The 15097-nt window shown below is 31.1% G+C and overlaps 1 protein-coding gene across 1 annotated transcript; it reads right to left on the minus strand.

The window, feature by feature from the left end:
* Positions 1–5225: 5225 nt before the first annotated feature.
* Positions 5226–13727, minus strand: LOC117929067 (protein ZINC INDUCED FACILITATOR-LIKE 1-like). Its single transcript, XM_034849258.1, has 17 exons — positions 13448–13727; positions 12263–12303; positions 11518–11578; positions 11307–11409; positions 11082–11184; positions 10895–10948; positions 10735–10797; positions 10347–10396; positions 10157–10232; positions 9095–9310; positions 8402–8489; positions 7615–7700; positions 7416–7523; positions 6898–6942; positions 6719–6807; positions 6210–6253; positions 5226–5631 (listed from the first exon to the last, which is right to left on the minus strand). The coding sequence occupies exons 1-17, from the start codon at positions 13590–13592 to the stop codon at positions 5540–5542; spliced, it is 1464 nt and encodes a 487-aa protein (XP_034705149.1). The 5' UTR covers positions 13593–13727; the 3' UTR covers positions 5226–5539.
* Positions 13728–15097: the final 1370 nt, after the last annotated feature.

Consider the following 15097-nt stretch of genomic DNA (forward strand, 5'->3'; position numbering starts at 1 on the left):
ATTTTCTACATTAATCATATTTTAAAAAATTTAAAAATTGACTATCACTTCACTCTTATTATATATATATATATATATATATATATATATATATATATATGTCCTTTTAGCTTTTTAATTTTTAATGTTTTTTTAAGTTTTTAAAAGATAAATTTATTGAAAAAAATAACTAAGATATGAAGTTCTAATATTATGTTAATAAAGTTTCTTATATAGATAGACTAATGCAAAGTATTTTGACTCACAACAAGAAAATTGTCAATACAATTTTTTAGTGAAACTTTAGAAATTAAATTTCAAATAAAATATATTATATAAAATTTTATCTAAAAATGATTGAAAGTGATATTTAATTTTTTTTATTGACTTTCAAACTTTTCTAATTTTTTACTTGAAAGGTAATAAAACATGTTTACAAAAAAAAATTAGTTTTTCATTTTTTAAATAAATGAGTATAAATATATTAAAAGAATTAAAGATAATTTTAGTAGAAAAATTTGATAAATATGATTATAATTTTAAATATAGATTCATTTGGATAAAATTTCACAAAAAAAAAAAAAAAAAAAAAAAAAAGTAGAAAGAAAGAACATTGCTAAAACTATAAAAACAAAATATGCAATTACAAATTTTTGATGATGAAATTTAAAAATAAAATTCAAAACAATTCTTGAGTGAGAGAATTTGAGTGCGGAAAAATCCTTGAGTGAAAAAAATGGGAAAGTTTTTCAAAATCACTTGAAATCCTTAACAAAAAGTAGTCTTGTACACCCTTGTACAATTAGTAAATTTGTCTTATATAGTTAGTGTAATACCCTTGTACAATAACTCAAATTTCATACATCATCTCATGAATATTTGACAATAAGTCGGTTAACCATGTTTGTATTGGTTTTGTTTTAAAAAAGAAGAAAAATTGTTGTAGAATTTTGTTTTACAATCATCATAAGTGAGGTACCTATTCAAATAACCATATACAAGTTAGATAAAGTGCATGAGATGAATGTATGATTAACCAATGTGTGTAAGGAATGTCATCTATCCTCGGTTAGGGGAAATAAACAAACAAGTTTTTCAGAATCACTTAAAATCCTTCACAAATAATAGCCTTGTACACCCTTGTACAGTTAGTATATTTATCATGTACACTTAGTGTAAATACCTTGTACAGTAACTCAAATTCCATAATAAATATGAATATATGAATGCAAAATGTAATTAAAAATAAGACAAAGAAATTACTTAAAAACTATTATTTAAGCCAAGTTTATTTATTTATTTCCTTTTATTTTTGGAAATAAAGAAAAAAGAATAAAAAATTTATTTAACCATAAGAAATATGAATATAAGATCAGTTAGAAAATACCAAAATTATTTATTTATTTCATTTTATTTTTGGAATTAAAGAAAAAAATAATAAAAATTTTATTTAACCATAAAAAATATTAATATAAGATATGTTAAAAAATAGAAACAATCCCAAATTTATTTACTTATTTCATTTTATTTATTTAAATTAGAAAGTAATTTATTTTAATATATCAAAATGTGCACAATTAATCTATTACTTTGTTAATTATGGATATATTAAAATTTTCTATTAGACAAAAAATAAATAAAGAAAATAAAATTAAAAATAGTAATAAATATATATAATTTAGTTATTTAATTATTTTTCATGTAAAAGATAGTCACACAAAAAACACATAATTGACCAATTTCTTTGTTTAATTGTAAACATACTATATTTTTATTATTATTAAAAGAAATAATGGAAAAAAATTGGATAATCAATTAATAAAATTTAATTCTTTTTTATTATTTTCATATAAAAAGTAGTACTAAACAAGGTTTTCAATTTTTATTTTTAAACATAGTTTTCATTTTTTAATTAAATGTTTTTTCAAAAAGAAAATATAAAAAATATAAATCATATTACCATTTTTTTAGAAAGTATTTTTTAAAATAGTTTTTGAACATAATTTTTCTTTATTTATAATTTAAAATAGAAAATAATGCTGATTTTTTATTATTTATAAAAAAAATGGAAACAATGAAAAATCCAAATTGTTAAAATAGAATTATTATGGCCGCGTGAGTAGTGGTGTGAAAATTGTTAAAATCCAAATTTTAAAAAAGTTTATATGAAAGGTCATTGGGTATTTTAGTCCATCATGATTTTATATTCTTAAAAGGTAATATATAAAAATTTGAAGGGTATATTGGTCTCTTAACATCTTATATCATTTCTATTAATTATGTAAGTTATATGGACCAAATGTTAATTTTTGGACCCAGTTGGGCCCAAAACACAATTGTCCCTTTTTTTTATTATTTTTATTGGCTCAGATTCTCTGTTGTTTCCCCTGGATCTTTTGTTTTTGTTTTTAAAGATTGTTTTTGGTGAAAATGGAACATACCAATTGATGGACGTTCATTCTCCATTATTACCATACACACGTACATGAAATATGTATATATATGAATTCATTCAAACATGCCTTCATATTCATTTTTAAAATATTTAAACTTTATAAATAAAAATATTTTATATTGTGTTATTCAATACATAGAAATAATATACATGCGTACATATTTACATACATGAATATATATATATATATATATATATATATATATATTAAATAATACATATATTAATATTATTTTATAATATATTTTTATTTTTTCTTTTTTAATCACAAATTTAATTTTATAATAAAAGTTTTTATTTTGAAAAATAAGTAATATAAAAAATATAATTGATAAAAAAATAAATAAATAAATTAAGATACATAAGATATGCATATCTTATATCTTAGCATAAGATTAACATATCCTATATAGAATGAATATAAAAAAGAAGGTGAAATATATCATCTACTATTTTATCTTATCCTATGTTTAATTGAATATGTGATAAATGATAGGATAACTTATCTTATTCCATTACCAACCAAATATAAAATAAGATATAATATTTCTTCTCTTATCGTATCACATGCTATATCCAATCAATCAAACATGACTTTAGGGTATATTTGATTTCTGTAAAATACTTAGGAAATAAAAAATAATACTATAGAAAATGATTTTCTCGTATTTGGTGGTCCTATAAAAAATATTAAAGAAAATTAAATATAATTAAAATTAGTTAAAAACTTATACATTTTAAAATTTTCTAATCTTTATATTGATGAGTTAAAATAAATAAAATGAGCTTGAAGTAACAAATAAAAATAATTTATTGAACTTTATTTTTTTTTAGTTTTTCATTTTTTCTTTCTTTCTATTTTTCTTTTATATTTTCTTTCCTTTGCAGTTTCCCTCAAATTTTTTGAAAACAAATATAACCTTAGAGTTTCTACAAGAAAAAGATACAGAAGGTAAAAACCCTAAAATAGAATAGAAATACAAAAGACTACCAAAAGCTCCTCTTAACGAGATGAAAATGCTATTTATATCATCAATGAGCTAGTAATCTTGAGAACAAATCATGAGCTAGGAATCTTGAGAACAAATCATATGGACAGTTGAGTTGAAGCAAATTAGGGAGTATCTTCAAAGATTGAAGTTGGCTAGCGAAATTTAGTGGTCCATCTAGCCAAATGCACTGCTAGAAGTTAGATATAAGGAGCAATTCTACCAAACCGGATTCCTCAATCTACCAAGCTAGATTTTAGCTCTATCTACTTATTACCCTTAGTTAAGATAATATGGTTAAGACTTATTCCAGATTTTGATGGAAATTGGAATTTATCCTAATTCATAACAAAGACTATCTCCTAAAAACATCATTTATCATTACATTTAAAGATTTAGTCATTGTTCTTGAAGCTTGTTCTTCCTTCATTAAGGAAAACTCCATAGACTTTAGCTTGAGTGAATAGCCTATAAGCACACATCTAGCACTTTTTGCATCAAATTTTCATAAGTTTCCAACAGCTTTTTGTTAAGTTGTGCAAAGTCTAATTTTTATTTGAAAGGTAATTTAAGTATTCTACACTTATATTAGTTTGATCTCAAGAAGTGCTCTAAATTTTATCTCAAAGTCAAGAGTTGTGTTGTTACCAAATTTTGAGTTCTAAATTCCCATGTGAACTTGATTGCATTTTATTCGAACCTCCTCCATTATGGTTGTTTGCCCCCTATCTCACTTCATAATATTCATTACTAGTATTCAAGTTGCTTATCACACCCTTGCTTGGACTCTTCATGGTTCACAAGTCTCGGATCTCTCAATTATGCATGTTTAACCCCTTCTACTTCCTTGGTTGATAATGACTTCTGCACTTATCACTTTTTTTTTTCATCCCTTAAATCTAAAATTAGGCTCAAAATAGTAGTTAGATCCATAATTAGGGTCTTAACATCAATTTGAGTTAAGTTGGATGATTTGAGCTTTTTATATTGCATAAATCATATTATATATATATGCTATGGAAGCACATATTTTGGCTCCAATCATCTTTCCTTCATAGTTTCCCTCAAATTTTTTAGGAACCAAACATAGTATAAGTAACATAGAATAGTTGAAAAGTAGGAACTGCTAAGTAAACAAAAGTTTAAACTTCCTTAAACTTTGGAAACTTCTTTTTATGTTAAATTCAATTATTAAATTTATTCATTTAATCAAATCCAAAACTATATATTTATCTTGATCTACTTCACTTCCTTGAGTTTTCAATATTGCTCTAAAAACTAATAAGTCCCTTTAGAAGTAGTTTGGATCAAGGGCTTTTGGAATAAAATTACTACCTTAATCTAGCTAGTTGTACCAGTACAATAACATTAATCTTCCAAAACTTCCATTATGCATATATGAAATCTGGCTTCCAAAGTAGAAGTTGAGATAATATTTTGAACTTGCCAAAGATCAAGTAGATACATCAAAATAAAAAATCTTTAAAAATATTTCAAATAACAGGGGCTTGCTTTGATTTGCTTAACTCTCTTCTCATTCAATCACCAAACATAATTATTAGTTGTTACCTAATCAAATACTTATAGAATTAGAAAAAAGTTAATCAAACAATGAGTGGTAAATATCTTGTAGTTAGTGTCGATTACCGATATTTAGTTGATGGTTTCTTTTTGAAATTTTCTTCTAGCAAATATTCAGTTAGAAAGAACATGAAAGATAGGTTTCAGGATTTTAGATTTCAATTAAGACTATACATAATGTAACTAATTAAATGAAGATGATAAAGTCATGTTCACAAACATTCATCAAGAGCTGCCCCATATTAAGTGAAACAAAAAAGGTGTTAGACATCAAACAAGAGTTTTGCTAACTCATGAACTGCTTATTGGTAACCAAATATGTCAAACAATATGCAGGTAGGCAGTAATTTACTGGTGTACAAAATGCAGTAGATACAGGGCACATTGTTGTTGATCTAATATACCCCCCCAAAAGGGTTACTACAGGATGCCAGTTATCGTCCCTATAATGAATGGAGACAGGTGCAATGCTACCAAAGAGTCATACTGAGGTGATAATCCTAACAGCCTGAAGTTGAATCAGACTGATTTTCCTCTATCGACGCCTTTGAACTAGAAATGGTTTGAATGTCATGAGCACTCCGATTGCCTCAACCACATTCAGGATTAAGAAAACCATCTGGTCACCTGCATTTGAAGAGCTTAGATGTGAAGATATTTCAAAGGAAGAAATTAGCCATCAGCCTGTTGGTTGCTGGACCTCATTAATTTGTTGGGGTCATTCAATGTACCTCTATGATTGTTATCTTACTAAGAGGAAGGCATGTTTATGTTTTAAGACCATAAATATGAGAAACACAGCAAGTTTGAGAAAGCAAATGAAGGAGGAAGTACTGTTAAGACAGAAATCATGGTTTTTTAGAAAGTTTTTGAGGAATCAGGCTTTATAGTTCCATAAAGTTACCCAGTTTAGCATGGTATTTTTAGTTATCCAGTGTTCTAACTAGCCAGGGGAGGATGTTGATTCGTAGTTCTGGGTTCTGAGTTCAGTATCATTTGGTCATTTATCATACTTTGGACATTTCTGTGAAGGTAAATTTCCAACTGCATGTAAGTAAATCTGCAGGCTCACAACCTCAATGCATACAACACCAGAATTGGAAATGGATGAAGCATCATCAACTGGAATTCATTTTATGGTTCTTTTTTCAAGGAATGGATAATCTGAAATTGAAAGGGCACTTCCCCTGAATTCGGAATTATACCTGGGAAGAAAGCAGAATCCTGTCGCTTTTGTGCCCAAGAAAAGCTGCAAATACCAACAACATCATGAATAATCATAGGTCCAAAAATAGATCAATTGCCATGTTTGTCATGCAAATGTATTAAGCAAAGTATGAAATGAAGTACCCTTTATGTAACCTATGTGAGTATGTACTATCTTGCAGGTCTTAATATGCCTTCTAATCAAATTATTCCATTTTACACTTAAAAGACCTACAAAAAACCCTTGATCTGCTATCTCACTTCAGTCTGATATTAGGAATTCTTATTGTATCAGTATCCTAATATTCCAGCCAGAGTATCTTTTCAGTAGCCATGAAGATTTCGGTGAAAGACGCTTTTAAAACACATTCTCTGGATTTTGTAGTTCACAACCTAGTTCATAAATAAGATCTTTTATATCAAACAGACATTACATTTTAGTTGTCCGATTTTTGTGGACGCCTACTGTGAGTGGTTGTACGTTAAGACACATTAAATTGGTACTTACAGTGCGCCTCCTCCAGCAGGACCAGCTGCTTTGAAAAGAGACATTGCAGTCATAGAAATGCCATTAGCAGTTCCTCTCTGGTGTTGGTCCTGTTGTTACAATATTAGGTTAGATCAATGCACTACATATTTTAGCAAAAACTAGAAATGAAACTGGAGAAACCAAGAGGAGAAAATTACCACAGCACTGTTTTGCAGAAGGAACATGCCAGTTATAATGGACACCTGACCACATTGAGAAGTTCACTAGTAAGAGATAATGAAACAACAGCTGTTGGAAATTTTACTATCAGGATCAATTAATGCATTCATCATATTCTAACACGAAAATTAAGATCGTACTAAAACATTATGATGACCGTGCTATTCCTTTTGCATACAAACATGTAATATTACTTTTTTTTTTTTTTTCTTTTGATTCCACTTCATGGCAGCAGAATGGATTGTCAATAGAAATCTGTTATAGAACCCACATCCCCACTCTTCAAGACCTAGTTACTCAGTCTTAATTTGATGACTTGATGATCAAAATTACTAATTTTAGGCCAAGAAGTAGAAGGTTTAGAGGCAGAAGGATCAAGAATGTGTGTTGAAATCTATCAAGATGCATACTTCTGCTAACAGACAGACTTACAATTAACATCTATAATCCAGTTACTAGCAAGGGAAGAGAACCTTCAAGTTGTAAATTCACTCACAGATAGAACATTCTTTAGCACAGATGCACAATTCAACACCACTGAGAGGCTGGACCCAGAAAGCATGGCTATTAAAGGGTAACTCGCCAACAAAGGTATGGACAAGACCTACAAAAATTTTAAAATAAGTGAATACAGAACATGAAAGTAGTTGGAAAGAAGAGATTGCACTGAATGTCACAAGGTATTGGGAGCATACACCAGCAATGCGACAGATCATCACAGGCCCAAGAAACCTCTCCACAAGTGGATATAGAGTAAGTTGGGAGACTAAAAGGCCAAAACCTGAATATCAGATGCATAGTCAGTAACTCAGTATCCTGATTATTTTGAGAGAAATACATGGAATAAAGCACAATAAACAAACCGTGTATGCATCAATTCAACCACAAAGGATATTGTCACCAGAAAATGTTAAAAACATTTTTGATTATCTCAATTAGGTCCAGTGCCTCAAGGGAATGAACTTGAAGTGCAAAAACACCCAGAGGCAGAAGGGTAAGACCACCAATACCTGGTTCCAGTTCTTGTCATTCTATTTATTGATTATTTGGATATTCTAATCATAGTTCCTAATAAAGTCCTTTCAATTCTGTATTTATATCCTTTGATTCACCAAGGGCAGTATTCTACTTTTAAACTTTTAGCATCACTGTGTAGAAATATTATGAAGGGGGAGAGTAATTTAACAACTGTCATTCCACTTCTTTTTCTTCACTTGTTTTTCTTCTCTCTCTTAAATTTAAGCAGCCTAGAAACAGAACCAACTTAATCTTCCTATCATCGTAAATAAGCTAAACTCCAGTCTACCTGATGGAATTTAATTGTAAAGGAGCATAGACATATCTCATAATGGAAAGAAAAAGGACCAAGAAAGAATTTCAGTTCACAAATGTGTTTCCCAAGCCTCAGTGATAGCAAAGCAGAGTGAATTTTTTTCCAGCATGTTTTGATACCAAAAGGTGGATAACTAGATACTAGTATACCTGAGATTGCAAGAACAACACCAACATCATCAGTTGAATAGCTCAAACCCCCATGTATTCTAGGACTCACAGCCCATAATGAGAATATCTGCAAAAAGAAAATTTAGTTGCCAGATATAGTTAGTTAGATTAAGATTTGACATCAAAAAGATCAGACGTAAACTAAGAGAGCCTTTTTTTTTTTAATTTTATATTGCGGCGGTCAAAAGTCTGAGGTGGTCACAGTGACAATGGTAGTGGCAGAAATTATGGTGGCCATGCTTCCTCATTATGTGGTTCATTCCCATCATGTTGCGCATATTCTTTCTTGAAAAAATATTAACCGAAAGTTGTTCAAACATTTTTGTTTCCAGAATGAAGAGGCACATGTCCACCATCATGGTTGCTTTTGTCTCTAACAGGCTCTGTTCTATAACATATCCATAGCAATAAAGAAAATTATCTTATCTTTTTCACATTTTCTAATGAACCAAAAGGGTCAGTCACAAAAAGCAAACAACTCTGAATGTTTTATTTATTCATTAATGCTTATATGCACATCCAGATAACATACAGAATGGACTAATGGATCCAAACTAGATATTATTTCTGACACCAATTATCAACCAAGATATGTTAATGGAGAAGATTTCAGCTCAACAAGTGTAAGATTAAAACATATTCCAGAAACTGAGAATTAGGTTTGAGGCATACCTCTGTATAAGCCATATCATGTAGTGAAAAAATACAGTAGACAATGATAGAAGACATCAAAGGCCAATTCATAAAGAGGCTTTCATTAGAAGTTGGTTCACTTCCTTCAATTTCTTGTTCTTTTTCTTTTGCATTAGACCCACCATTGGCCGCTTCCAAAGCATCATATGAGTCTTCTCTTGATTTTTTGTTTTCATTGTGTGTGTGCAATGTTTCCTGCATTAATCCAGAGATGTTAGACATGGAATCGCAGTAATAGGAAGCCATGGTATCATAGAAACATCTCACTGATGAGCGGTTACATATATGAACACTATAATAATCAAAAGTTTTGAGCTTTCTGTTCTCAGTCGGTCAGCTTCCGAGCCCAAGAGGATAAAATAAGTATTCCTTGAACAGATTGAAGAAAAGGAGAAGGCTTTAAATGCTACTTTTCAAAAACTGCTGAGGATAACTTATCACATCAAGGAATTCAAAGGGATTTGAAAGTGGTTGTGCTTACAAAATTTTATGAGAAGGAGAGTGTCAACTGCTAAGTAATATAATTTTTAGTCACATACCATAGATAATAAAAACCATGAAGACACATTGAAATAAAATCGGAGAAATGACACCTAGAACTGTTTGTTATTTGGATGTATATCAATCAGAGCATGAGCTTAAAAGAGAAGTGATGAATTCCTGGTTGAATTAGTATCACAGCCTCATATTTATCTCCTGCCCTTCTGATGAAGACAACACTTAGAATCTCAGTCAGTGTCCACAAGACAGTCTTTATGCCAAAAGTTTCTAAAAGAAATTCTAGATCATTTCAATGATGCATTCCAACAATGCTCTAGTTGCATTACAAAAATTCACATCAATCTTGACCAGTGAGAAAGAGACTACTTAATAATCAAGCTCTGTTTGTGGCATAAAAAAAGGCAAAAACAAATGGTTGAAATTAAGCAATGATGACTCAACCTGAATAAAGAATAAGTATCTTTCTTATGGAAAATAAGATGCATCTGAAAGGCCAAACAGAAATGACAAAGGAACCAAACATCTGCTTAAGAAACATACCGGAAGCCAACAACAAGCAACGGTTACAATCATTGCATAAACTGATATAAACAGGCAGGGCAAGAAGTATGGAAATCTGCATCACAGATAAATGTTTTGGATCATCATAATACTCCAAATTCCAAAAAAAATAATAGAAAATTGATGAAATGAGATGCAAAATGGCATCATTATAATGAGGCAAGCTTACCTTCCAAATAGAGAATCTTCAGAGAATATATCCGGATACTTTTCTGCAGGCTGAATTAAGAAATCATTCAGAGATATAAACCAATCGCATACATGGTGACATAAAAGAAGTGTGCAAAATATAAAAAGTACTTGAGAAACAAAAAATAAAAACTTCAAAAAACGCGAGGAGACTTCAACAATACGATTCATACTCTTCTGAAATGTATAATTCATCTCATTTCACTAATAGTTCATTCTGTAAATACTAATTTTGAAAATGTTGAGACTTTCATTTTTGGTTGCTGTTGGTAACTATTTCTAACTGCTACTAATTTTCAACATTGTTGAATTGCAATTCCTGCAGGAATCATTTTCTTTCTGCATAAGAGGAAAGGAAAAACAAGTACCTGGGCAAGGAAACCTCCCAAAGCTGGTCCAATGATCAATCCTATGCCCCATGCTGTACTAACCTACAATAAAATTAATACTCCCCATTATGAACCAATGGTGGGGCACAACACAATTAAAAAACTGTTGATAAAAAAAAAAAAAAAGAGACTAACTCACTGTTGACAGTCCTAGAGCTTGGTATTCGTCACGGAAAATTTCAGCTGCATATGCCTGATCATGGAAGAAATTTGAAAATGTACATTGGGGGATTTGCAGTGAACTAAACCATTAAACCCACTATCTCAAATGCATTAGAACAACTAAACATTCATTCAAAAAATCATATGCAGTATGAGACAAATACCTTAATTGGCCCAAGTAAACCATTCAGACTTCCAAGAAGAAACCTTGTAGAGAGGGCCATCCAGAAGTTTACACTAAGACCGAAAAGAGTGTTGAAAATAACCCTGAAACCAAATAAACAAGATTGTTGTGAGAAAACTAGGTAGAAGAAATCTTTTGAACGAACAGCAATACTTGATTGCAGAAAAATTCAAGCTGAGATTCATAGGTAATTCTGGGTACTAACACTGCGATAGTGCCTATCATTATAACAGGTTTTCGGCCATATCGATCAGCCACCATTCCCCAGGCGACAGAAGTCAATGCTCTTCCAAGCATAAATGCAGACCCTTCATGATATTATGGGATTATTAGGACCACGTTATTTGGAACTAAAATGAGATTATCCATGGATATACACTTTCAACATAGAAGCTATGAAAATATAAGAGGCTCACCCACATAACCAGCATAGTAACCAATGTCTTCCTCTCTTTTTGCTATATGGAAGTCCCTAATCTGCAGACAGAAAGAATTAAAAACAAAACAAGGAAGTCTTATTTAGAAATAGACAGTACAGATTTATTGGTATATTTTATCAGGAAAAAAGAAGGTACTGAAATCCAAATGGCTATAGAAGTTGGATGTTGAATTGAGGATTTATTTAATGTAAAGAAAGGAGGAAGAGGAGCTGTTAGCATGCATGATCCAAAATCTCAACATTATCAGTATCTTGAATTCTAACTAATGCGAAGATGAAAATCGACATGAGGTTTCACATTATTACATTACTGAAAAAATCTCGACATTAGCATGAATCCCACAAATCAATACCTACTAATGCAAAATTTTTAGTTGTTATATCAACCCTGTTTACAGCATCTAGTCACTATCATGTGCAAACGGTACCTTTTACCCCCCCCTGACTTTGTATTTTGATATGTCGCTTTCTTTAGTGTTCAGACAGCCTGGTCCTTCTTTTTTTTTTTTTTTGTGGACCTCTTGAAACAAAGCAAAGATGTAGATTTCTTGAAATAGACCACTGGACTCATGTCACTGTTAGCTTTATTGGCTGGTTTAAAGTGTAATTAAACACCTTCAGACTAATGTGAGCAAATAAATGATGAATTAAACTATCATCTTCCTAATTTATACTGAGAACAAGCTGGAAGATGACAATTATGGATTCCAAAATAAACTCACCATGAAATAAAGGAATGGAAAGAGAGATGATATCGGCAATGCTGAAAAGGCAAAAACAGAAAGAGATCTTAGAGAATGAATGTTTGGCTTAAGTGGTGGACTATGGGTACTCTTGAATGTATAATAAGAAGTAAAAATAACCCCAAATTAAAGACTAGCATGATCTTGAAATGGTTAAAGATTTTGGACATAAATATGATGATAGTGCCCATAACTTCATGAGCTCTTATAACCACATGACCCAGAGAAAAAAGGTACAAATTGATAATTGGGCTTGATCTGGCTCCAATCAGGAGAATTCTCCAATGAAAAGCCATACTCTCTCTGCTCTCTGAGGCAGAGGAAACTTTGTCCACTTATCTTGCATCTGGCCACCAGTGATAAGTCAATATCTCTGAATTGAATGAGTTTCTCCATGAAGAGAGGAAAAGGAGGCTAACTCCATAGACTGAATCAACAACTTGCTTGCCAACTATGTCCTTAGGCAGCAGTAGTTGACCATTATTTATCAACAAATGGCCAGAAAGAAGAATTTTCAATCTCATTAATGGCCTGGTAATCATAATAAAAACACTTCAGACTAAATGTGCCTCCCACGCTAACAGATTGGCAGCCTCACATATTTTCTCTCCAGGCTGCAAACGACTGTGTGATTCTGGTACTAAGCCCAATCCAGTAAATTGGACCTACGAATCATCCTTAAGCAGAGCCACTCAACCACTGGAAACTGTACTCAGTTGTAACCAAACAGAAAAAGGAAAAAGAACATTCCATAAAATATGTCATGTCAAAGAACTTTTTATTTTCCTCCCTCTTTTGATTGCTTTTGTTCCACCTTCTAAGAGCATACCCAGAGGTAGTTTCTCTTCTAATCAACGATTAGAAAATCAACTCAGTTGTACCTGCCCATGATTCTGCTTTCCTCCTTTCTGCACCAGGTACATGAAATACAGCTTAAAAACAAAAATATCTTTTCCGGAAAATATTAAGATGACATCAAATTCAGCTTCACGCTTCACAGAAAGCTCTTTCTTGATTGATAGAATGTACCCATTTTCACATAACCTTACACTCCTTCACCCATCTCTACTTTTCAACTTCCAACACCAAGCCACCAAATAGCTCCGGAAAAAGGCATAGTATAATGCAAAGACGATTGAGATCAAAGAAAACAATACTACTTACCAGTACATAGCACCACAGTCCATATAGAAAGAAGCTCCCTAATGGGTAAACCGCGTCTGGTCTCTTTAAGCTGTTCCACTCTACACCCTGAGCAATTCTGATAGTAAACCTTCTTCAACAGCGGCACCTGCTGCTCTTCCGCCATTTGCTCCCGGACCGCCCAAAACAATGCTGCAGTTGCACCAGCGCCGTTTGGAGCCCGGGGAAACAAGATGCAGACAGACAAGGAAGCAAATAATGTAAGAGGGTGGTGCAGACTTGGTGTTTTGAAAAAGGCTGTGGATCTGGTGGAGCTTAAAAGGACAGTCTTGGCTGTTCACTTATAACATAAGCAGTTACGTCACTCCGCCCACCCCACCCCATTATTCAATACCCAAACAAAAACACAGAAAAATAGGAATCGTATTCGAAACAGAACCGGAGAAGACAAAAGTGATAAGGAAAAGTTGTGATTGAACAGATGGCGGATGTGGCGAGGATCCATGCACTTAAGGGCATGAGTCCAAAGCCATTAATTGAAAATTGAAATGGGTCATTGTCACAAGGGGTCCGCCAATCATGTACCAAATATTTTATTTGATCGTATAACCCAAGCCTACAAAAGCAAACAAGGAGATAAGAAGAGATAGAAATGAACAGGTTGAGATGAGAAAGCGAGCATCACATCATACCAGCAACTTTATAAAGTAAATAATAAAGAGACGTCTCAGTATTTGCTTCTTGGTTTTATGGCATTTACCACAGGCGTCTTCTGATCCCGACTGCTTCCACTCATTCTTAATTCTTTATGGCTAAACAAGTTTACGAGATCATTGAAGTTTAAAGGTTAAAGCTGGTTAAAAAACAATCTTTGGTTTGTTAATGATAGAATTTGAAGGCTAAGTTTAGTTGGTACCGTATGCGCTCTTGTTTGGATGGTAGGGTGTTGCGTGTTTTATTTTTCCTAAAAAAGAAAAAGATGTTTTCAAAACCGTCATCAAACAAGAACTTAAGATCTTTTGTCTCCCTTTTTCTCATGGAGAAAGTGTATTAGGTTACAATTTTTTTTTTTCCTCACAAAATATTTTATTGAAATAAGTGATAAATTTTAGTATTTTTTTTTCTTATTTTTTTTCCTTTTTTCCTTTTATGTTTTATTTTTGAATTAAGCTTTCTAAAATTCAAACATTCCCTAATCCAATTTATAAGTGAAAGAATAATTTATTAGAAAAAATGAATGAATATACTAAAGAAATACACTTTTATGATTAACTTTTATGTTGAATTGGTGTGACAAATTAAAATGTGATTTCTTGAATATGTATATATAATTAGAAATTTTAGGTTAAAATAAATGAAATAATCCTCAAATTGTGAATTTAACATTTTTCATATTTTCTTTTAAATTATTTTTTTTAACATAAATATCATTTATCATTTCAGGTTTTTATATATAAGTTTTCAAACAAAAAGTTATTTTTACAATAAAATAACAATGAAATTTTGGTAAAAAATAAGACAAAAAAAGATAGAAAATTAAATTTCAAAAATTGAATTTTTACAAATCCTTTTAATCAAATAGGGTAGCAGTTGTTTTAATTCCTAAAATATAAAAATAAAAATAAAAATAGAAGCGTGATCAAGAGTGGCACCTAAAGAACTAAACAAAAT

The sequence above is a fragment of the Vitis riparia genome, chromosome 13 (genome assembly GCF_004353265.1).
Source record: "Vitis riparia cultivar Riparia Gloire de Montpellier isolate 1030 chromosome 13, EGFV_Vit.rip_1.0, whole genome shotgun sequence".
Classification (NCBI taxonomy): domain Eukaryota; kingdom Viridiplantae; phylum Streptophyta; class Magnoliopsida; order Vitales; family Vitaceae; genus Vitis; species Vitis riparia.